Genomic DNA, 22,286 nt, shown 5'->3' with positions numbered 1-22,286 from the left:
TAGATCTAACTAGGTGCAGAACACATATAGTCATTTGATCGTTTAATTTGACATACATACATTGTGATTCTTTAAATTCGAAGCTGAGATGTAACTTCATGTACATGAACACATGGCTCATGGGGCCAACCATATAAACAACAATTCATGTACTGGCAAACGTATCAACAAATGAAAACAATCCAAAAAGTAAGCAGAGGTACAAGACGGAAACCTGATGTAGATACTTATTAATCCTGACGGTCCGTATAAGGAAATTATAAACAGGAGATTTTAACTACACAGCTGACAGTGGTACGTATACGACATGGTTCAAATCAACAAAATTAAAAGAGAATTGAGATCAAAACTCAACAAGGTTACAGAGCATGTTAGCCACCCTACCTCCGCGTGCCCTCCACTTGCTATTATCCTTTTCGACGTATTCCTCTTTGATGAAGTCTAGGAACTTCAGGACATCCTCAATGGTAGTCATAGCGCCCAGTGAAACTCTCACAGCTCCAGTTGGCTTTCCATTCATGACGTCGTGGCCATCTCCACAAACATGTCCGTTTTTGAAGTTTCTTTCCATCTCTTCACCCGAAAGCCCGCAAAAGTAGGATACACCACCCGGGTTACAATGCCCGCCCGTACGAATGTGAATCTTCTTTCCCGCGGCTGCAGATTCGACACCTGAGTAGCCAATCCAACCCCCATTGGCTGATCGGAGGTTGAATGTGATGACTGGTCCCTGGGTGTGGGTGTTGGCGTGTTCACTTTCGCAGTAAAGGTCAACAACCCTGATGCCGGTCTTTGGGTGTACTAGTGCCGACATCCTTGCAGTAAGGAAAGATGCGAGTGATGATGTGTGAAGTGAGATTTGTGCGAACCCCCCAAACAGCTTGGAATGGCAAGTCATGGCATGTCCTAAGGCTATTATGGAGTGGAAGGCGCATGTGCCGTCTTCGAGAAATTCATGCGGGTCTCCGTTGGTTCTTTTGACTTTCCAGTCCTTGTTGACGATGAGGGAGTCCACGGTTCCACCGCCGAAATAGCGCCGAGATACGAGAACCTTGGCAGACGCACGGCGAACGATGAGGGCACCAAGATTTGGGAAACCAAACATCTTGTAGAAGCTCAAAGACATAAAGTCTGGCGCCTCGGAAGGATTACTGAAGTCGATAGGCTTGGTCATTGCAAGAGCTGCCGCGTCAAAGAGGGAGTAGTAGTTTGGACGGCGACTGCGAAGAAGACCAGACCAATCATTCTGTGGGAGACGGTGACCGGAAAAGTTGGATTGCCCTGGCCAAGCAAAGAGACCGAGTTTATTTTCTTCGGCAGTCTTTTCCGAGGAAAGCCAGGTTTCGGTTTCGTGCTCGGAGTCGAAGCATTGGGAAGAGGTTGCCAATTCTCGGACCCCCACAAGTGATGTGTGGACATCTCTGTGGTATTTGTATTCAAACCCACCGATGTGTCCAGCAAAGGAGTCTGCTACTAATTTGATTGCAGCAGTAGCATTGGCGCAAAACACAACGTCGTACTCGGCCGGGTCGGCTTTGAAGAGCCCTAGGACTCTGAGGCGGACAGCTTCTATTCGGTCCGAAGACAGGGTGGACGATGGGTTGTGGGAGTGTGGATTTCCATAAAGGTTGTTCAAAAGATCCTTGGTGAAAGCCTTTACTAGTGAGCTACTATACAATGTTGTTCCACTGTGGTCAAGGTAGACAGCATCTAATTGAAGTGTTAGTGTTAATTCTACCGTACGGGGAAGGTAGTGGCCCATAGGGCAATCTTTCATTTCTCACCTCTAATCTGTGGATATTCGTCTCTTCTTATCTTCTCCACCTGGGGATTATATCCTTGATCTATCAAGTCCCTCTTTCGGAAGAATGGAGTATACATCTTTTTTTTTTTTTGTGTATGTGAAGTTAAGAGGAATTGATAGTGAAAAAAAGGTGCTTAAATACTAAAATCTTCTGGTTGATTTTCTGGGCTTGGTGGGGCAAAACTGATTCTATGCGTCTTGATATTGCTGATATTGATGTTGACGTTTGATATATACCGATTATAGCGGAGAGGCCGCATTATATATATATTTCCCAGAGCCCACCAAAAGAGTTTACATACAGCATGACACTACCGCACCGCAGTTGAGAATATTAAGATGGTAATCATTGCCCGTGGTCGGACACAGTGTGACCTATTTTCAGTCAGGTAATCGTAACTCACAAGATTTACCTGGATAAGAATGCATGAGAAAGCTGAACTACGGCACCTGAACTCCAGTACAACCCACCGTACCGGGCTTTAATTATTTCGTCACCGCAGAACTACTCTTTTCATAACGATCAACCTTAATGACCCGTTAGTAGACACATGAGTATTCATCGAAGTCAGCGGTGAGAATTGTAGGAGGATCAGGGCCAGATTGAGGTTTACCCTCCGGAATCTTTTACCCTGATTGTGCTGTTCTTCAATGGGTTAGATATTATGATTCTTACCAAACATCTGGAACAAACATACAGTCATTGGTAAATCAGGCAAATTCATGGTCACCCGCATCTCTGACCTCTCGGTTAATTGTACGATGATTAGTCTGATTGGTTTCTTTTTCTCGCAGAAAATGCGTGATGTTTTATTATGGAAGCCCTAATATTGAGTGAACGTCATCCTGTGTGGAGAGACAAGGCAGCTAGACCAGAGTGTGTGATTCCTGGGGCAAAGGTGAGATTCCCAGCGAAGTCACAAACATGTCACACATGATTGCGGCGGTGGTAGCAGGCTATTCACGCAGTCTGTGAAACATATCGGGTTGAATATTCTGGCGAATATTTTGTCAAGTGAGCATTCTAGGTTCTTTAACCATTCCAAGAAATGCCTCCGCTCTTAATTCCAGCGATCGAGATGGACTCCAGATTCTAGACTTCGTGGTATCTAGCTGCGCAGTCTAGTCGACATCACAAAAAACTCAATAGTACATGCGGCTAGTGTGGCAATACATGTAGTTATAGTTCAAATAATACGAGTTAAAGTTCTTATCGTTCATAAGCTTTAACTGTATCCATCCTATCCCATGAATTGGTGCCTCTCTATTAATCGCAGTTGAAGCGGTCGTAGATCGTACCATCTTGATATTAGCGGAGACTGTAGATAAATAACAGCAGCAGTAGTGGTAGTAGTATAAGAAGAAGAAGATATCTTTAGCTCACTGTTATGTGGTATGTAGAATAGAGTTTTGGGTGCATATCCTCTGGTGTGTCTTCCCGTCAACCCGCTAGATAATGTGATGACCAGTAGGCACGCCTGGACACCGACATCAGACGCTTCGGTCAATAGATAGGTAGCGCGGCAGTTGTTCGCTTATCGTCAGCGTCTATTATTGGTTTCATTATTAAAGACACAAGTTCTCGATATGGTCAAGCATCCAGTTTTCATGGACTTTGAGCCAACTGGAGCTGAGGGGAGCCTCTCCGGACATAGATCCTGGTACAAGATCCCAAGCTTCGGATGAACAAGTCGTGCATTCGGCAGCTGAACCGTGGGTTTTAGGATACCCATGTGGGCTTGTAGAAAAAGCGAGTACTGGATCCATTGGTGGTCAATCGCGCTTCGGGACTCGGAACGTCTAGGTGCCCAGATCCACCATCTCACGTAGCACGCGGCGGTGAGACTACTTTGATATAAAGTGAATCAGAGTTCGGTCAGGCGGATTTTCAAATATTATGTATTGATTACCCATGGATTTGTTTGGTTTATTGGGCTGGCATTACGATGCCTATCCTAGCTCAACCAACTATAGGATGTTTACCGCTTCAAGAAAGTGAACATGACAAAAGACAGGAAAGGAATACCGATGAATAGCTAAGTCTTTTTTGGGGGCGATGATGTACGATCTTACGCCCCAAAGACCAGCTATATTCGCAAAAATCTATTCCGAAGTGTTTCATTTACCTGAATAGTTTTTGTGATGAATCAATTGTTTTCCAAGTTCAGCCATGTGCATCCCGAATTTCAAGACTTTGCAAAAACATCAAAAGTTATAAACCCCGGAATAGAGACAAGAATCGATCCTTGGTGGATGTTGTACTATTCAATAGCCGGGGTGGTAGTTGATCATTTCCACGTTATTATCACCCAGCTGGTCAACTAAATCGCATGCAATAGCCCGCAGCTAAGATGTAGGTCTGGCCTGTTTGACTTGAAATTGGTAGCAACCAACCAGCTGTTCGAAACATTTGACACCGGTAGTCAAGAAATCAGCTCACGCTCCATGATCTCTATTATCTATTATCCGGGACTAAATGCTGATATACCCCAAGATCCAGAAAACCGAGAGCTGCCTTGAGCTCTCGTTTCAATAATTCGCCTCCACGGTTGTAGCTTGGAGTTCAACTCCTTAGTATCAAAACGTAGATGGATTATGGCCTACCCTCACAATAATATATATGCATTCACATCGGTACCTGCATCACCCTAATCAATTGACGGCCCCAGATCGTAATAATCTTTCTCAGCAAAGTGAATATTCAGAGATCTCTGGACAACTTAACGAGCGGCTGCAGGTGTACCTACAGGCGGGATTGCCTACGGTTCAGGGCTTTTTGACAGGGGTTAAATCGCCGTTCCTCCAGCTCGAGTTAGGCGTGGAATGCGGACCAGCGCAGGCTTGACCACATTCGAGCGGTGGGGTGTGGGGAGCGAACAGGTGACCAGTCAAGATTTGGGCTACGCAGGGACCACACAGGTGTCAAACATCTCGCTTGATGCAGAAAGTTGCATCTAGGTAGAAGATTGACCGGCTCCATGAAGTCAAAGGATTTCGCCTGATACAAAATGCGAGATTGAGTGGTCCGGGAAATGGTACCGATACAACAATGATGTTTTTGTTCCTGGCCAAACTTTTGGAAAGACAGGGTTAGGGGCGCCCCTTTATCGATACGGCAGAGCCAGGTCTCAGTCTTCGTATTTGGGCTAAGCTCAATTGATTATGGGTGCGATAGAGTGAATAGGAGATACCGCAAACGATACCTTGATAAGTACTGGTTCTGAACAGTAAGTCCACCTGCTACCTGAGAGCAGCTCTGAGGGATTTCTCCTCACTCTCCTGAGAGTGGGCGAGGGATTGGGTTGCTGGCAACGGAGATTAGGCGGCGTGTGTGTGAGTGGTGGTCTGTCAGTATGGGAAGTGCTGGTTTTCTCCTATCCGCAGCACTGCACGAGCAGCCGCATTGATTTTTTTTCCACGTCCCTTCCCGTCACCAGTCTAACGCCCCCCCCGTCCGCCACCACACCTCCTTCCTTCATCCATCACCAACACCGCCCTTCTCTCCTCTTCATCCTCTACATCCTCCAATCTTCCTTCTCCATCCTCCCACGATCTCACGAAGCTCCAGGACTCCTTGTATTCAATTTCTATCTCCATAATAATCAACCCTTATCAAAATGCGTGAAATCGTATGGTCCCCTCTCTCCCTGTTTGATATCGCGTGCTTAATCCTGTAGCTTTGTTGCTAATATAAAACTGAATACAGGTTCATCTCCAAACTGGTCAATGTGTAAGACCCTGATCTTGTTCAGTGATTTTTTTAAGACTGTCCCTTTCGTTTTCCTAACATTTTATCTATAGGGTAACCAAATCGGTAGTGCCTTCTGGTGCGCATCATCTTTCTTTGCGTCCTCTAGAAAAACGATGGGTTGTAGATAACTGACTTTTCGTATTAATATAGGCAAACCATCGGTGGTGAGCACGGTCTTGACGAGTCAGGAGTGTAAGTTGTCAAGTCTACCTTTAGGGTGTTATCAAGTGATACTAATTTTCCCCTAGATACAATGGAACAAGCGATCTCCAGCTTGAGCGTATGAGCGTCTACTTCAACGAGGTAAGAAAAAGCACCCCTTACTTTCTATTCATTTAGAGTTTAGCTCATGCAAATCAGGCTTCCGGAAACAAATATGTTCCCCGTGCTGTCCTTGTCGATCTTGAGCCCGGTACCATGGATGCTGTCCGTGCCGGTCCTTTTGGTCAATTGTTCCGTCCCGACAACTTTGTGTATGGTCAATCCGGTGCCGGTAACAACTGGGCCAAGGGACATTACACCGAGGGTGCCGAGCTTGTCGACCAGGTTTTGGATGTTGTCCGTCGTGAGGCCGAGGGATGTGATTGCCTTCAGGGATTTCAGATCACCCACTCTCTCGGTGGTGGAACTGGTGCCGGTATGGGTACCTTGCTTATCAGCAAGATCCGCGAGGAGTTCCCTGATAGGATGATGGCTACCTTCTCTGTCGTTCCTTCTCCCAAGGTCTCTGACACCGTCGTTGAGCCGTACAACGCTACTTTGTCTGTCCATCAGTTGGTTGAAAACTCTGATGAAACCTTCTGCATCGACAACGAAGCACTCTACGATATCTGCATGCGCACTCTCAAGCTTGCCGCTCCTTCATATGGTGATCTCAACCATCTTGTGTCTGCTGTCATGTCCGGTGTCACCACCTGTCTCCGTTTCCCCGGTCAGCTCAACTCTGACCTCCGTAAATTGGCCGTCAACATGGTTCCTTTCCCGCGTCTCCATTTCTTCATGGTTGGTTTCGCACCTCTTACTTCGCGTGGTGCTCATTCCTTCCGTGCCACCACTGTCCCTGAGCTTGCTCAGCAAATGTTCGACCCCAGGAACATGATGGCTGCTCCCGATTTCCGTAACGGTCGTTTCCTTACTTGCGCCACTTTCTTGTAGGTTTCCTTCTTTCCAGTAACGGGAAACGTTCACTAACAGTCAAACAGCCGCGGAAAGGTTTCAATGAAGGAGGTTGAGGACCAGATGCGCAACATCCAGACCAAGAGCTCAAGCTACTTCGTTGAGTGGATCCCGAACAATGTCCAGACCGCTCTCTGCTCAATCCCACCCAGAGGTCTGAAGATGAGCTCCACCTTTATCGGAAACTCTACCAGTATCCAGGAGATGTTCAAGCGTATTGGCGATCAATTCATTGTCATGTTCAGGAGGAAAGCTTTCTTACATTGGTACACCGGAGAGGGAATGGACGAGATGGAATTCAGTAAGTCTTGATCCTTCCTGGGCAATAGAGCTCGAATTAACCTTATTTTCACCTACAGCTGAGGCCGAGTCCAACATGAACGATTTGGTTGCTGAGTACCAGCAATACCAAGACGCCACCATTTCTGTAAGTTTCTTCGCAATCATCACTCTACCCTTCAGCGCTAACATTTTGGTAAATAGGATGGCGAGGACGAGGCTTACGAGGAGGAGCTCCCAGCTGAGGAGGCTTAAATCTTTACTTTACTTCAAAATACGATTACGAGTATTTGAGTTTGGTGCAGATGAAAGTGGAGAGTGTGGCAATTTTTTTTCTTCGTTTTGTTGGAATTTGAATCTATACCCGTCACTTTTTAATAGAGCGCATATGACGAATACGGATGGTTTAAAAGGTGATCGAAAAAGGGTGTAATGCTCCATAGTCTTGACTAATTTCAAACGTGTGCATTGCTTTTATCAAACCTCCCATTATTCTTGGTGATCTTATGTACTGAGGCGAATGTGAACATGTGGCCCCTGTTGTATTAGATCAGTCGAGTGACAGATGATGATAAAAGTAAGGCTAGGCACGATCTCAGGTTTATTTTGACCAACCTTATTTTGACTTCCAGCCCTGGGAGAGCTTTATCGAGCTGTGGTTGACTTTGTAATCGATAATGGGTTGTAGCTCGCACAGCCCCGTGGCATAGCGAAAACCAAATCTCTGCGCCTCCCGTGGTGGTGGTACCTAGCCATTTTTACAGCTTCGGCCCTAGAAAGGCATTCATATCTGTCCCTACCGCACTCCTATTCAATCCTAGTTGGCATATAGATCAAAATATAACTAGCCGATGCGACAATCTACGCAACATCTAATTAGTGCTTCGGTGGAGTCCGTGTAGTGGGCTGATGGTTGTGTATGATACACTTCACATTATAGTAAAGACGACAAGGCTCACAGATGTTCGCATGGCTATGTATGCTAATGAGGGTAAAGTAGAATTACCCGACCCCTACCACCATCACCAGTATTCTATACATGAAGGACTCTCTAATATCTCTACTCTGATAGAGGCTAACTTTGCCTGTCACTCGTAAAGCTAAAACTGGTCACTAGTCAGTTGCACCCATCGATCTCTACTTGATAACCTCCCAATAGAATAGACAGGAGTCAGTATGTCTACCCCACCAAATGAAGTCTCCGAGTCCCAGTCCCAGTCCCAGTCCCAGCAGTCTACTACCGATTCAGAAGCCGAAATGCCGCTCATCAACCGCGAAAAGCTCGAAGTCTACAAAAGCAAGTTGAGTCTACGTATGTAGATACCCATACCCCGCACCAACAGAAATAGCTCATACGCTAAAAACATCTATGCTTCCAGCTGCTGTGTACGTTTCAACGGGCCTCAAAGCCCTGTTCCGAGGCTCTGACGGTGCGGAAACATGGCATCGTGAAGTTTATACTAGCATCTCACGGCGGAATGCAATGAACGGCCCAGAGAGCCCAGCGCAACGGCGGGGGAGGTGGCCGAGTACGAGTGATGTGGTGGATGAGTATTGTAAGAAAGAGGATATCCGGGTAGAGACAGTAGAGTTGGTACATGGAGCGAAGCTGCATTTAGTTGGTGAGAGGAGCAGCGAGGGAAAGGTTATTCTATGGTATCATGGTGAGTTGTTAATTTGGGTGTTATGAACTCTAAAAGTGGTCCGAGTGAGGTCTGATAGTGATGGGTGGTGATAGGTGGGGGGTATGTGGGACCTCTAAAGTCAGGACATGTAATGTTCTTGAGGGAGTGCGTAAAGAGGCTAGAGGAGAGCGGGAAAACGACCGTACTTGGTATCGTAGAATACGGCGAGTAAATACATGGCCTCTTGAAGATTCAGAATAATATGCTGATAGTAGGGTTTAGGACTTGCTCCAGAAGTCAGGTACCCAGTTCAGTATATTCAGGGTGTAGAAGCCGTGAGGTATCTTCTCAACGAAGCAAAATATGAACCTTCCAATGTAGGCAACCTCCAAATTTTACTCACCAGTGATGGAAACATATTAACCAATAATTTATCCAGATAATCATTGGGGGCGACTCATCTGGCGGAAACCTAGCCCTCGGCGTTATTTCTCATATTCTCCACCCTCATAAGGACATCCAGCCACTAACACTCGACTCCAAAGTCTTTGGTGGCATACTCCTGTTATCACCATGGGTAACCTTTGAAAACACAGCCAAATCGTTCAAAGAGAATGCCGAGAGGGACTACCTTTACGCCGAAAACGCTGCCGCATGGGCCCCCAGCGAGTTCTGCGATCACGCGGATTACAACTCGTATAATGTTCCTTTATCTGCAGACCCAAGTTGGTGGACAGGATTCCCAGGAGCGAAGACCCTACTCGTATGTGGTGAGTGGGAGCTATCACGGGATGATATTAAGGAGATTGGTGAGAGGATGGGGAAGGGAGGAGTACAGGGTTTGACGGTGGAAAGTTGTCCGAAGGAGGTGCATGCCGCGTGTATCTTTGATGCCCAGTTTGGCTTTAAGCCTCAAATTATGGCAAAGACTGTGTTTGGGTGGCTTGTGACGGTGTTTAATTAACCAGTCGCGTTACACTGGTGATGAGCTGATCATAAATTATCACTCGGCGCCTTTGCATGCGGGATAACTATGCAAGTCGAAAATCGACCAACGTTCCAGGAAGTTCGTTCATAATTGAGTAATTTGTTGTTATAATTAAATCTAATAGTACGGATCTAAGAAACTACAAGTTTCAGTAATACGAAGTGAGTTGTTCAAAACCTAGTCTTTAAAATAGGCTCGAGTAACGCCACGATGATACGAGGCTACAAAGTTACTTTCTAACGAGTGCCTAATACCTCAAGATTTAAAGTAACCGGGGGTACTTAGGCTCCACATTCATTTGTGACGGGCACACACAGCCCTGCATCACAACCATAATCAAGAATTCCTGGAGGGAGTAGAAACGTTGTGGGCGAAATAGCCTCATGCTGTCGGTGGATGAGAGCTGATTGAGATGAATGGAAACGATTGAACCATGCTAGGGAAAAAGCTTGATTTTTGTACTCTGCTGTCTTTCCGATACTGAGTCATTTCTATGGCGAAAATGGTGTATCGGTTGCGGTTGCGGTTGCGGTTGAGCCGTAAACCTAATCCGACTCCCGCTTTCCAAACGCCATTGCAGTTTGTCTGACTTGGAAATGCAAAAACCAATTATTTTCTCATCGTGAGGCCCCTGTGCAAAGCCGTTTTATAGCCCAATTTCACTGTTGGTTAATCTAAAATTATCATCATAAGACATGGTAATCTCAATGCCAACGTACTCCTCTTCTTTCTCAACTTCAGAACTATTAATTGCGAATGACTAGCTATGTATCGATCTGCTAGTCATCAATTGGCCTCACAAAACAAACCAAGCCAAGTATCTAGCTTCATATAATTATTCACCACGATTGACCACGAATATCAGTACATAATGTCATGTGGAGCCAATAACGAATCAATCAATTAGCGGCCAAATGCATGGATCATCGTTAGGAAGGCCTTGAGCATGCATACCTACTAAACACCCGGCATATTATATCATGATAATACATATCCTAAAGGCCTTTCCTTCATACAAACGTGGCTCATAATTTAGAAGGCATTCAGCCGGGTGCTTCGCTGTTCCGCTGCCATGTCAAAACTTTAATATATTGGGGCTGATCCTGCCGACTTCAGGTTGCACATACGGAAGGAAGGATCCGAGCAGGAAGCATGGCCCCCCTTGGTTCTGGTATTCGTTTACGAAGGGGGTCACGGTTATTTATACTGCAGCCGGAGCCGGTTTTGAGTAGGTTGAGCCGGCGATATTTATATATTGTGTGATAATTGGCCTGAGTTGGCGCGATTGATATGCGCGTTTGTAGTGCGTGTGTTACTGTAAACATGGAAATTGTTTAATTGGTAACAACAAAGATCCATATTGGAATAACCAGGGGCATGAAGGATGTTAAACAACTTGTGTTATAAATTGGATTTGAGACCGGATGTATAAGCTTTATCTGTTATAGGGAATGATTTCTTTCTGTATCGTATGTCTCGGCTTCCAAGCCTAGCGAGTGATCGTCTATGAGGAAGATGAAGATGGGAACCGGAACATATTCTTAGGCCGATTTTAGGAACTAGACTTTATGCTTCTTCTTCGCAATCAGTGTGGTCCACGAGAACGCTCGAGGCGAGGCTTGAGAGTATCCTCGAGGTGCCTCGTCCTTATTGACCTTCGTCTTTGTCTGTCCTCGAGGAGGACAATAGGTGTTTCTGGGGGAGCAAAAACAGGCATTTACTCAAGTAAATAGCACAGTCTATCGAGGACGTAGCTAGCCTCAATCCAGTATATAGGTATATTAACTGCGTATTATCCCCTAAGCTGTCGATGCTGACCCCCCTATAACAGAGGAATTAGATTTGTATGAGAGATCTATTATTTGATAAGAGAGATAACGAGATCTATTAGTAAAGCCACACCAAATTTTGGGTGGGTCAGCATTTTCGCGACAGCTTAAGGGATAGTCGAGAATTATCCCTGGGCTCGAGCTAATAGACGGGTCCGAGTCTTTACGAGTGAGACGAACCGATTTAAACCATCCCATGAACTCACTTCATGTCATATTCAACACGCATAGAGTTTGAGAAATCCTGAATTAACTCTTGGAGTGTGCTGGAGGATGACTGAAAGGCTGTATAAACACCTCCCTTGGCTCATGACCTGCGGATTTACTCGAATTGCGAGTAGTGTGGCCACGAGGACGAGCGTCCTTGTGTCCTTGCCTCGAGGACACACAAGGACAGTGGTCCAAAGGGACAAGGAGCCTCGAGGTCACTATCCGTCCTTGCCTCAAGAGCTTCCGGAGTGAGTAGGGAACTAATAGGCGTTGAATGAACGGTGGTCTTCGAGAAAGAAGTGAATGTGATAAAGTGGCGCCCTTTTCTCCTAGTCATCCGATGGGTGACCACTACATGCAGCTGACCCAGATACAAGGATGTACTTACAAGTACAGGTACATGTAACTTGAAGTTTATGGTCTTATGTGGAGAGCTAGCTTGAGCTAGTTCGACTAGGAGACTAGACTAAAATATGAAAGGTTACGAATCTAGTCTGGATCAAGCTTCGTGGTACACTAGCACTACATGTACATGTAGCATTCAGTTGTACAGGTCTCCATATGGTACCGTTTCAGCGAGACCTCCGTGAATTGGGTCTCGGTACATACAGCCTTGTACACGAGGAAGTACATGTAATCTTCAAGTTTAGGCGTCTGCCTCCCGTGGCCATCATGTATACTTAAACCTTCGGCTGATGTATGTATACTTCAAACCAAACAAGGAGCGAGTACTGATCAACTCTTGGTAGGATTCAAGGTAGAGGTATGGGGGTACACTATCTCGCGCCTGGGAGCCTAGCTCTATAGCTGATCAACGCCCAAGAAGGCAGCGACCCACCAATTGTTCAGAACAATCGATCTTTGCATATAAAGAAGAAACAAGGGAGGGGATACTTTCTCTCTATGCTCTACTTACTGATCTCGTTCTACATAAAGTATTGAACCCCCCCCCCCCCCCAATAACCCATGTTGACTGATTTACTCGTCATTTTGTCTTCAGACAGCTGGTCAGTACCGGAGGAACATAACACCGTTCTTCCTGTTGGTGTGTCCCCTTCTGCTCCACATGGTCAACATGGGGCCACTCGATTGGAAACCGTTTCCAACTATTCAATCAACGAATTGCTGCGCCCCCGGGTAGGGTTAAACTGGTAACCTGGAAGCGCTAGCCGTCACGTCATAACGAATTACACCGTAAGTATAGTTACTTGAAAAAAGGTTGGCATGAAAGAGTCACAGTGTGAAGATCGATTGGTCAAGTATTCAAGATAGATAATGGTAATACTAAAGGAGGGATTGTGGAAATGTCTGACAATGAGACCTACACCGCTACACATTACCCGCCCCACGCAGAAGCTGCCCGATACATCACGTCCTGAACACCATACTCCTCCCACTCCACAAAGGAGCAAACGATGCCCGTATCGCATGCTATGTACGACAAAGCACCCTCAGGGCCCCCGACAGGTGTGAAACCACTTGCCACTCTTCTGACATTTTTCAGCCCCAAGAGGCCAAGGGTCAACGATCTCAATTAACTGAGCCCCCACATCACAATAATGAAGGCCTACGGCCCCGGCCATATCCTACCTGCTTCCCTGCCTCTCGGACTGTTATCTCTTTCCTCGAAAACGACGTCAGCCGGCCGGCCCTTTCAACAAAACCTCTCAATCTTTACTACACATCTGAGAGAAACCTAGTGGTAACAGGGCAGTAGCTTATCTGCTTGCTACGTCCAACCTGTGTATATGTTCCAAAAGTGCCCATTGGGCTATGAAGGAAGCGGAGCTTTGTATTGCCATCACAAAAGGTTTCTTTGGTATCAGGGGTTACCGAGTGATATCTCGTGATTGCGATACAATCACCAACCGAAATACCTACAACCACAACCATCGTCCAACGCCCTTCAAGTTTCCAGAAATACTTTGGAACAAAAAAACGCATATTTCCAACAACAGTTCCTATACCGCACGATTGCAAGATCGCCCAGCAACACCCCCTGCACTAACCATCCCCAAACCTAACCCTACACCACCCCGCCGGGTAACGCCATCCCGCAATCTTCCATCCCGCACCCACTACCGCAACTGCAATCCCATAGAAACGCACCCCACCAAAACACAACTTTGGAAACACCTACAATGGCGTCCCCCAACACCCCCGAGGACGACGATGTACGTTTGCACCCACCCTGCCACCCAATTGGGGGGGCTGTTTTGTGGCTAAAAGCGAGAGAGAGAGATCTAGGTTTTCGCACGTCTCAAATCAAGCACCGACAAGGACCGCGAGGACGCCGTCAGGGACCGTGTGAGGGCGCAGTATGAAAGAGCGCAGAGGACGCTGGCTGGGCTGGTATGATTTTTTTTTTTTTTTTTTTTACTTTCCCCTCGTACAATGAGGGGTTCATGGGGGTTGATGTGCTGTGATGTCTAGATAGACGAGAACTCGACGCTGCCCGTCTCCATCTCGGAAATCAGGATCGAGGGCGCAAAGAACACCAGGAGTGGCTTCCTAGCGAGCGTCATCAGGCCGGCACTAAGCAGTGAGAGTGGAAAGAGCTACACGCTTGCTACGGCACTCGAGGAGCTCCACGGACGGACCAACACTCTGCACCGGTTCGGTATGTCTACCCACCTACTTTACTACCTCCCAATTGGAGTTCTAGAGCCCATTGTGCCGCGGTGCTAACACAGCGGTGAAAAAAAGGCATCTTCCACCCCACAATCAGCATCTACCTCGACAAGAAGCCGACCTCAACCCCCGACCACACAGACCTCAGCGTTGTCCTCACCGTCGTCGAGAAGTCCCGCCTCCTACTCAAGACCGGCACCGACATCGGCAATGCCGAGGGCACGGGCTACGTCCACCTCACCTACCGCAACGTCTTTGGCGGCGCCGAATCGCTCAATGGGTCGGCCTCAATCGGAACACGCACGCGCTCCGCCTACGACCTCAGCTTCACCACGCCGGTCCTCGCAAACCCGGGCATCATCGCCGAGCTCGGCGGATACGCTAGCACTCGCAGCCACCACCACTATGCCAACTACGAAGAGGCCCTCAAGGGCGGCCGCGCCGCCATCAAGTGGGGCGAACACGAAGTCGGCTACGGCGGTGTGTGGCGGCAGGTCACGGGGCTGGGGAGTAACGCCAGCTCGACTGTTCGCAGCGACGCAGGCGACAGTGTCAAGAGCGCGCTGAGCTACTCGTTCTTGAGGGACCGCCGGGACAATGCGCTACTACCCAGCAGGGGATACCTTTTCAAGGCGGCCACGGAGCTTGCGGGAGTAGGCCCCCTCGGCGGTGATGTGGCGTTTGGGAAGGTGGAGGTTGAGTCGCAGGGTGCCGTGACGGAGCCGAGGACTGGCATCTCGTTCACGGCGGGGTTGAGGAGCGGGCTGCTGTACCCGCTGCCGTCCTCGGTGGGCGACGAGAAGACGCCTGCGAGGCCTTCGAGGATCAACGATCGCTTCCAGCTCGGGGGCCCCACGGACGTGAGAGGGTTTAGGGAGTGCGGGTTGGGCCCCAAGGACAGGGATGGCTCTGTTGGCGGCGACGCCTACATCGCCGGCGGAGCGTCGGTGCTGTTCCCGCTGCCAAAGCTGGGCCGCGAGAGGCCGCTGAGGCTGCAGGCCTTTGTCAATGGCGGGAGACTTGTGGGGCTGCAGGGCATTGACCGAGAGGCCGGCGGCGATGTCAACAGGAGCGTTGCGCAGGCAGCCAAGCGGCTGACAAGCGAGCTGCCGAGCATCGCCGCGGGCTTCGGGCTGGTGTATGCGCACCCCGTGGCGCGGTTCGAGCTCAACTTTTGCCTGCCGATTGTGAAGAGGCCCGAGGACAGGGCGAGGAAGGGGATACAGTTTGGTATCGGGATGAGCTTTCTGTAAGCTGTGTGTGTGCTGTGTGCTGTGTGCTGTGTGCTGTGTGCTGTGTGCTGTGTGTGTTCTTGTGCAAAATAGGGCTATATTTTCTGCTGTAGATTTTTCTTTTACCTCTCTCTTTCTTGCCTGCTGCTGTTGCTGTCTTCTGTGGTTTGTTTGTAGCCAAAAAAGCCCGTGAACATGAAATAAAGGAATAGAGCCTTCTTTGGACCGGACTGGCGCTCGACCCGGTCAGCCAGCCAGCCAGCCAGTCGTGTGTCCGAGACTGCGTGCGGTGGGTATTTCTAGTCCCTCTCTGCGCGTGGAGAAGCAGCGTCTCGATGGTGTCCAAGTCCAGGGAAGGATCGCCAAGACACGCCACTTCCTCGTGTAGGCCAAAGCCTCTCCTGGTTCTGCCTGGGCCACGCACACGCACACGCACACAGCCTCTGTCTCTCTTCCCGCCCGCACACCTCGCCTGCTAAGTACACACTCGGCCACACCGGCCCTCGCTCTCTCGCTCTCTCGCTCTCGCCCGCTCTCTCGCTTCCTACCGCCCGTCTTCTCCCCACCCCTCGCCCAGACAGAAGCAGGAGGGACCACTGTACTCGCTGCACCCGCTGCACCCGCTGCACCCGCTGCACTCGCTGCACCCACACCGAACCCCCGAGAACCGGGAAACGGATAGATCACTTAGGCCCTAGACGACCGAGGACCGACGGACTACACACCGCAGACCCTCGCTTTCTAAGGGAAGCTCCCAACGACCCAGTTCCATCTACACCGCCATACAACCGCAGACAGAGCAGAACAGGAACAAGCCACAAGACAGCATATCCCCCCCCCCCCGTCCGTTGATCATGGCCACCCGCGCTGCAAATAACCGCGTAAGGCCCCCCCCCCCCCCGAGTCCTATATGAGACCAGCATCTAACCTCCCTCACCACAGCTTGCCCGCGAATACCTCGCGATCCAGAAGAACCCCCCGCCCTACATCCAGGCGCACCCCAGCGAGGCGAATATCCTCGAGTAAGACCCCCCCCCCCCCCCCCCAAAACACTCCCCTCCCCCCCACTCCCGTACCCCATATCTAACCATACACCCCCCCACGCATCACAGATGGCACTTCATCATCACAGGCCCCGAAGACACCCCCTACGAGCACGGCCAATACTGGGGCACCCTCGTCTTCCCCCCCGACTACCCCTTCAAGCCGCCCGCCATCCGCATGATGACCCCCTCCGGGCGCTTCCAGACCTCGACCCGCCTATGCCTCTCCATCTCCGACTTCCACCCAAAGTCGTTCAACCCCGCCTGGGAGGTGTCCACAATCCTCATCGGCCTCCTCTCCTTCATGACCAGCGAGGAGATGACAACAGGCTCCATCAGCACCTCCGCCGCCGACCGCCGCATCCTCGCCCGCCGCACAAGGTGGTGGAACAGCACCGGCGGCGGCTCCGGCGTGCTGGACCCCGCCTCGGGCGCCGTCGTGCCGAACACGGGGCCGAGCGCGGGGCCGACGGGCCGCGGCGTGGGCTGGGGCGATATGGGGAAGCGCTTCAGGAGCGAGTGGCCGCAGGTCGATGCCGAGAACTGGGACTGGATGAAGGTTGAGAGGGTCAATATGCACACGGGGATGGCGATGCCGGCGCTGGGGTCGGGGCCGCAGGAGGGCGCGGCCGCGGCGGCGGGGGAGCAGGGCGGGAGTGTGGCGCCGGGTGCTGGGGGCGTGAGGAAGAGGGTTGTTGCTGCGGGGGCGAGTGGGAGCGCGGCGACGGCGGCGGCGGGGGAGGCCGTCGTCAGGGTGGGCGAGACTTGGATGAGGAGGCATAAGGTGCTTGTGGGGGCGATTGTGCTCCTGCTGTATGTGCTCCTGGCGAGGATACTGGAGTAGTGTAGGTTGCTTTCTTTTTTTTTCTTTTTTCTTTTTTCCTTTTTTGTTTCCTTTGTGTTTCGGCCCCCTTTTTGCGGGGGCTGCTGGATGCGGGGGAGTAATGATCTAGGGGGGAGGGCGCAATAACCGTTTATACTACTACTACTACTACTACTACTACTACTACTGCTTTGTAGCAACCTTTGTGCTCTGTAGCTGACAATGATTACTGCAATTACTACTACTACTACTACCACTACTACTACTATCACTACTAGCTAGCTACATTAGCTAGCTGGCTGGCTATCTCTCTTTTCTTGTTATATGCATCTCCTTTTCTGTTCTTTTCCCATCTTCTTCGATTCTATCTAGAACTGGGGGGGGGGGGGCCCTTGGTAGGTTGGTGCGCGGTTTTTTCTTTCCTCTTTTCGTGGTTTGGTTTGGTTTTGCGTTCTGCGTTCTGTGTATCGATCTTCTTTCCTTTAGTTCTGTGGAGGGCGCGGCGGCGGCGGTTGGGGTGGGTGCGGTGCGGTGTGGCTGGGCTGGGCTAATAAATTGGAGATTCTCTCTCTCTCTCTCTCTCTCTTGAGCTTTTCTTTTGTGGTGGTGGTGGTGGTGGTGGGAGTGGCTTTAGTAGGTAGCTAGCTAGGCAGTAGCTAGGTAGGTAGGCAGTGGGGGGGGCGGTGGGGGTGGGGGTGGGGGTGGGGGTGCTGAATTGAAGCGGTTATGAGTATTTTTTTTTTTTTGGCTGTTGCGAGCGGGCGAGCACTACCGTCAATTCTCGGATAATTCCACTATCCCCCCCGCTTCGTTAAATCTTACTCCCGGGTGGGACAAGGTGTGTGTATCTGCACGAATCCGTCAAAAGTTTGATACGCCAATTCGCCCTTGGTCCGGGACTTGGCACATACAAATACGGGGGGGATGGTGGATTTCTCGTACTCGTAGTTTTTTTTTTTTTTTTCTCCCCTCTCTCTCCCCCCCCCCCCCCCCCCCCCTACGCCCCCGGACTGGACTTGGACTGGCTCTGCATATGGGCGTAAATCGTATCTCGGTGGTCAGTCCAGTCCAGTCCGGGAACGTCAAAAGTGCGGTTGTGGGTGTTACTAGTAGAGTAGTGGGCCTTGGTAATGTGGGTGCTAGTGGAGTGAGTGATGCGAGTGATGTGTTGTGATTATGCATCCGGAGAGGTCCAGGGGTGGTTGAGTTGAGTGATTCCTGGTGATTCAGTTTAAGCCTGAAACCTATACTGAGCTTAGCTTACGTTCACCCGGTCCATTGTTACAGCAAAATGCCTTGTCTATGTAGGTCCGGGTCACGGATATCAGTGAAGAGTGCGGGGGCAGAAACGACGGTTACGCGGGAGGACCGGCCACGAGTACGTTTTGATGTCCTACACGTAACCTTGGTAGTGGTATTGTGGGGGCAGTAACGGTTCCTGGCAATCATATATGTTGCACCAGGAATGCTTTGTGACAGTACTGTGTGGTCTTATCAGATACCATGACATGTACGACATTTCCCCCACTGAAACAATTTGAACGTTTGCACCACCACCCTGCCATCTGGCCTCCAATACATCATGGCCTGTTTATACCTCATACTCGTGTATCCATAACTTCAACAGTATATATATAACCGAAATAACTCCAACACTTGTCCAAAACTATTCATAAAGAAGAAAAAAAAACACCCCCCCCCAAAAAAAAACTCTATTCGTGGGCCCTTTCTTTTCCTTTTTCTGCCCGCCGCCTCTCTGCTCGCTGTTTCTCTGCTTTCTCCTTCATGTAATCGTAGAACTTCGAGGCGCTCTTGTTCTGCATAAACGCTCTTTGCAGGCTATACCTATTCCCCAGAACCTGCATATCACTTGTTGACCTGCACCGACTCAACCCAACATAGGCCTGCCCGGGGTCGAATGCACCGGCAACCTGTACAGACGCAAAGTCAAACGTACTCCCCTGACTCTTGTGGATTGTCGTTGCCCACGCTAGCCCAAGCGGGATCTGTTTCCTGCTTAGAGATAAGGTGTTTGTTTTCACGGTGGGGCTGAGCCATTGTGAGAATGCCTCTTTCCAGACGACCGGGAAGATAGGGCGGCATGTGTTAGTTGCACGGAAAGTTACCAATGGTATAAAGACGGTTTTATTATCGTTAGTTGTCTCTTTGAAGTAATCGGAAAGCTCCTTTTTCACATCGTCTTGAATCCCTTCAAGAAGTCGATCTCGAGTGTAGGCAGCGAAGCCGGTTACAACGCCACGAGAACCGTTGACAAGCCCGGAGTTGAAGTCGATATTTGAGAGAAGCATCACCTGCGCGCCGTGTCTAAGGCTGAGCTTTTCCGTCACCGGTAGGTTATTGAAGAAGGCTTATTCCAAGCATGAGTGAGTAGCCATGAGACAAAATAGTTTGGTAGAGGGCCTTTACGCTGTGCTTCCAACTCTGGTTTTGATAATTCCCAACTCCAAGATTTATCAAGGGCTTCCGAAAACCCTTTATCAACCGCAGCAAATCCCCAAACTTTTGACTTTAATTTGTTGAATTCCTCCTGGTTTTCTCGTTCAACATCTCTGCGGTAGGAATATAGCCTGGTCGGTACAATACCGTTTTCGGTCGGTTTTAAAGGCCTGTTTAAAGATACTAAGTGGTCTAGAATCTCATCTGTCACATCCCCGGTCTTAATCCTCGAAAGCATGTCAATCCATTTTTGATCATTTTGTCGATACACTTTCGTCAGAAACGCATAGCGGAAATTAATTTGCGACCATGTTTGTGTCTGAAAGCAGTATCTCACAGTTTCATTCCAGAGGTGTCCACATTGAATCCTCCGGTGTGTTCGTGTACAGATCGTCCATCCGATTGGGCTTACATTCATTGAATGAATGTGTTCAAGATGTGATACTTCCTTGGTGGTGCGTTTATGATCCTCACGGAGGTATTTTCGGTCTTTGATTGGAATAACAGATTCGCCTAACAAATTATTAGCATTTATCAATATTTAGAGTGTATGTGTATATTACCGCACTTATAACAGGTTTTGTTACTTTCGACGTCAACTGGTGGGAGCTGGAAAAAGTCGCCACATATAACAAGCTGTACACCACCTAATTTCACACCGATAATGAGCTTTATGCCTTCTTCTCAATTCCATCAGAGTACAGACCGAAGGCCGGAATCGTATTTAAAGTCTCGTCTAAGCCATTAGTAGCAATACTTTCGAGAAGATCCATGGGGTTATGGAAACGACAAATTCTTGCAATTTTATCCAATTTTTCGAATAAGTCAGGTGACAACTAGTGGTCAAATCAGTATATCTCTCCCTTTCATGCGTTTAGAGCAGTTAAGGTACCATAGAAACTTCATCTATAATCAACACATCTATTTCACGCCAGATGCCTACCACTGATCTACCTCCCAAATTTTGATTTTTCTTTGAACGTTTAGATGTTGACTCATACGATTCCCCCGATGTCATCCGTATCTCCTTCCATACTTTGATGATATAATCGTTAAGACCTTTGTCGCCTTTTCCTAAACCACTCCATGAATGTATTGTTCGTCCATTTATGAGAACAGCTGCGGCACCAGTGGGTGCAGTGATGTCATATCGTTTTTTTTCTTTCCAGAGATGATATTTTATATGCTTCAGGAGCAGAGATTTTCCTGATCCAGCTGGACCCGTATAGAAAACATGATGGCCTTCCAAAACGAGATCGAGTATGTATTTTTGGTCCTCAGACAGTTTGTCTAGAGGTAACTCGACGGAATCCTCGATATTCCCTGGATTTTCGGCATCTCTGTAGGCTTCATACGACTCAATGCCATTCTTCTCCCATTCTTCTTGCTCCGTACAATCCTCCCCGAAACGTTCTCTCAATCTTGCATTCTCCTTGTCGATTTTGCTTCTTTTCATGTATTCCATCCATCTGAATGCTTCTTCTTTGCACTCAAAGATCCTGTGACTGGCATCAGGATAACCTTTGACATATCTCTTAGAGTCCTCTCTAAAGTTTATTTCTCCACGTCAGCTAGATGACCTTCACTAGGGTGACCCAGGCATGGTTTACATGTCACAGAAGATCCCCGTTAGGCGGCCGGCCGAAACGGCACGGTACATCTCACTTCCGGCAGACTTTCCAGAATAGGTTTGAATTGGAAGCGTCGAGTGCTGGTTGTTGTTGTACACCCGTGTTTTGTGGGATAATTGAGACTCGATGGCATGGAATGCTCGCTGATATTTCCAGCAACTATAATGGCTAGGCGTGTGTTGGCGTACTCGGATGGAAGAACGCAATTGGAGATGTCGTCGCGGGCCCCAGGTACCCCTTAAGCATGCGGATGGAGTATGTAACTTTTCAAAGGTCATCTAAAAGAAGCTCCTAGAGAGACTACTACTCTCTTGGAGTCAACCTCTTTGCTATTAGCCCGCAGGATGTATTTCTCAGCCCCCGCTGCAAGTTCTTAGGTTTTGGGGCTTCTGTCCTCTGAAACCGTTCCCGTCTTGCATACGGCCGGCTCCCCACTCTCGGTTATGCATGCAGGGCCGGAAAAAGTAGAGTACATACATCTACCCAACTAAACTCAGATTATTACGTAGAGTACATGTACATACATGTACCTACTACATGTAGCTACATGCATGTAATTTTGACTCAATCAAGCGCTACTTTCGTCGTTCCGTACATTTATCGATCCCGTACCACTTGTGTTTTCTGTATTTGAAAGTCTGTAAAATCGGGCGTTTTGGTGTTTACTGATTGTCAGTTAAATTGTTGTCCAACGCCCCTAGCAATTGAACAGGCCAACAATCAAACAGAAACTGACAATTTTAAAAGCACCATGAATAGTTCTTGTGGTAGCCTAAGAGGTCCTTAAACTGACTGCCAACGTGCCCG

The 22,286-nt window shown here is 48.8% G+C and overlaps 7 protein-coding genes across 7 annotated transcripts; 5 read left to right on the top strand and 2 right to left on the bottom strand.

Annotated features, from left to right (window-relative positions):
• Window positions 1-343: 343 nt before the first annotated feature.
• On the bottom strand, window positions 344-1,881 carry H6S33_011923 (uncharacterized protein; the record flags this gene model as incomplete). The annotated part of the gene is made up of 2 exons (XM_044843278.1): window positions 344-1,710; window positions 1,785-1,881. The coding sequence occupies 2 exons, from the start codon at window positions 1,879-1,881 to the stop codon at window positions 344-346; spliced, it is 1,464 nt and encodes a 487-aa protein (XP_044695591.1).
• Window positions 1,882-5,421: 3,540 nt separating this feature from the next.
• Window positions 5,422-7,265, top strand: H6S33_011922 (uncharacterized protein; the record flags this gene model as incomplete). Its single annotated transcript, XM_044843277.1, has 9 exons — window positions 5,422-5,433; window positions 5,511-5,534; window positions 5,606-5,631; window positions 5,706-5,747; window positions 5,804-5,858; window positions 5,916-6,706; window positions 6,758-7,032; window positions 7,091-7,158; window positions 7,215-7,265. 9 exons carry the CDS (start codon window positions 5,422-5,424, stop codon window positions 7,263-7,265), a joined length of 1,344 nt encoding a protein of 447 aa, XP_044695590.1.
• Window positions 7,266-8,186: 921 nt separating this feature from the next.
• On the top strand, window positions 8,187-9,599 carry H6S33_011921 (uncharacterized protein; the record flags this gene model as incomplete). Its single annotated transcript, XM_044843276.1, has 5 exons — window positions 8,187-8,322; window positions 8,390-8,674; window positions 8,749-8,859; window positions 8,918-9,012; window positions 9,075-9,599. 5 exons carry the CDS (start codon window positions 8,187-8,189, stop codon window positions 9,597-9,599), a joined length of 1,152 nt encoding a protein of 383 aa, XP_044695589.1.
• Window positions 9,600-12,223: 2,624 nt separating this feature from the next.
• H6S33_011920 (uncharacterized protein) lies at window positions 12,224-13,041 on the top strand (the record flags this gene model as incomplete). Its single annotated transcript, XM_044843275.1, has 7 exons — window positions 12,224-12,226; window positions 12,313-12,359; window positions 12,412-12,425; window positions 12,486-12,597; window positions 12,663-12,669; window positions 12,832-12,856; window positions 12,953-13,041. The coding sequence occupies 7 exons, from the start codon at window positions 12,224-12,226 to the stop codon at window positions 13,039-13,041; spliced, it is 297 nt and encodes a 98-aa protein (XP_044695588.1).
• A 762-nt stretch (window positions 13,042-13,803) lies between these two features.
• Window positions 13,804-15,546, top strand: H6S33_011919 (uncharacterized protein; the record flags this gene model as incomplete). Its single annotated transcript, XM_044843273.1, has 4 exons — window positions 13,804-13,836; window positions 13,910-14,014; window positions 14,096-14,282; window positions 14,369-15,546. 4 exons carry the CDS (start codon window positions 13,804-13,806, stop codon window positions 15,544-15,546), a joined length of 1,503 nt encoding a protein of 500 aa, XP_044695587.1.
• An 833-nt stretch (window positions 15,547-16,379) lies between these two features.
• H6S33_011918 (uncharacterized protein) lies at window positions 16,380-17,412 on the top strand (the record flags this gene model as incomplete). The annotated part of the gene is made up of 3 exons (XM_044843272.1): window positions 16,380-16,406; window positions 16,468-16,547; window positions 16,638-17,412. The coding sequence occupies 3 exons, from the start codon at window positions 16,380-16,382 to the stop codon at window positions 17,410-17,412; spliced, it is 882 nt and encodes a 293-aa protein (XP_044695586.1).
• Window positions 17,413-19,103: 1,691 nt separating this feature from the next.
• Window positions 19,104-22,232, bottom strand: H6S33_011917 (uncharacterized protein; the record flags this gene model as incomplete). Its single annotated transcript, XM_044843271.1, has 9 exons — window positions 19,104-19,759; window positions 19,819-20,167; window positions 20,261-20,361; window positions 20,436-20,495; window positions 20,555-20,684; window positions 20,741-21,395; window positions 21,459-21,622; window positions 22,075-22,117; window positions 22,216-22,232. The coding sequence occupies 9 exons, from the start codon at window positions 22,230-22,232 to the stop codon at window positions 19,104-19,106; spliced, it is 2,175 nt and encodes a 724-aa protein (XP_044695585.1).
• Window positions 22,233-22,286: the final 54 nt, after the last annotated feature.

This window comes from Morchella sextelata (assembly GCF_020137385.1).
Source record: "Morchella sextelata strain SCLS chromosome Unknown scls_7, whole genome shotgun sequence".
NCBI classification, from domain to species: Eukaryota; Fungi; Ascomycota; class Pezizomycetes; order Pezizales; family Morchellaceae; genus Morchella; species Morchella sextelata.
This window is presented reverse-complemented; position numbering and strand designations above follow the sequence as displayed.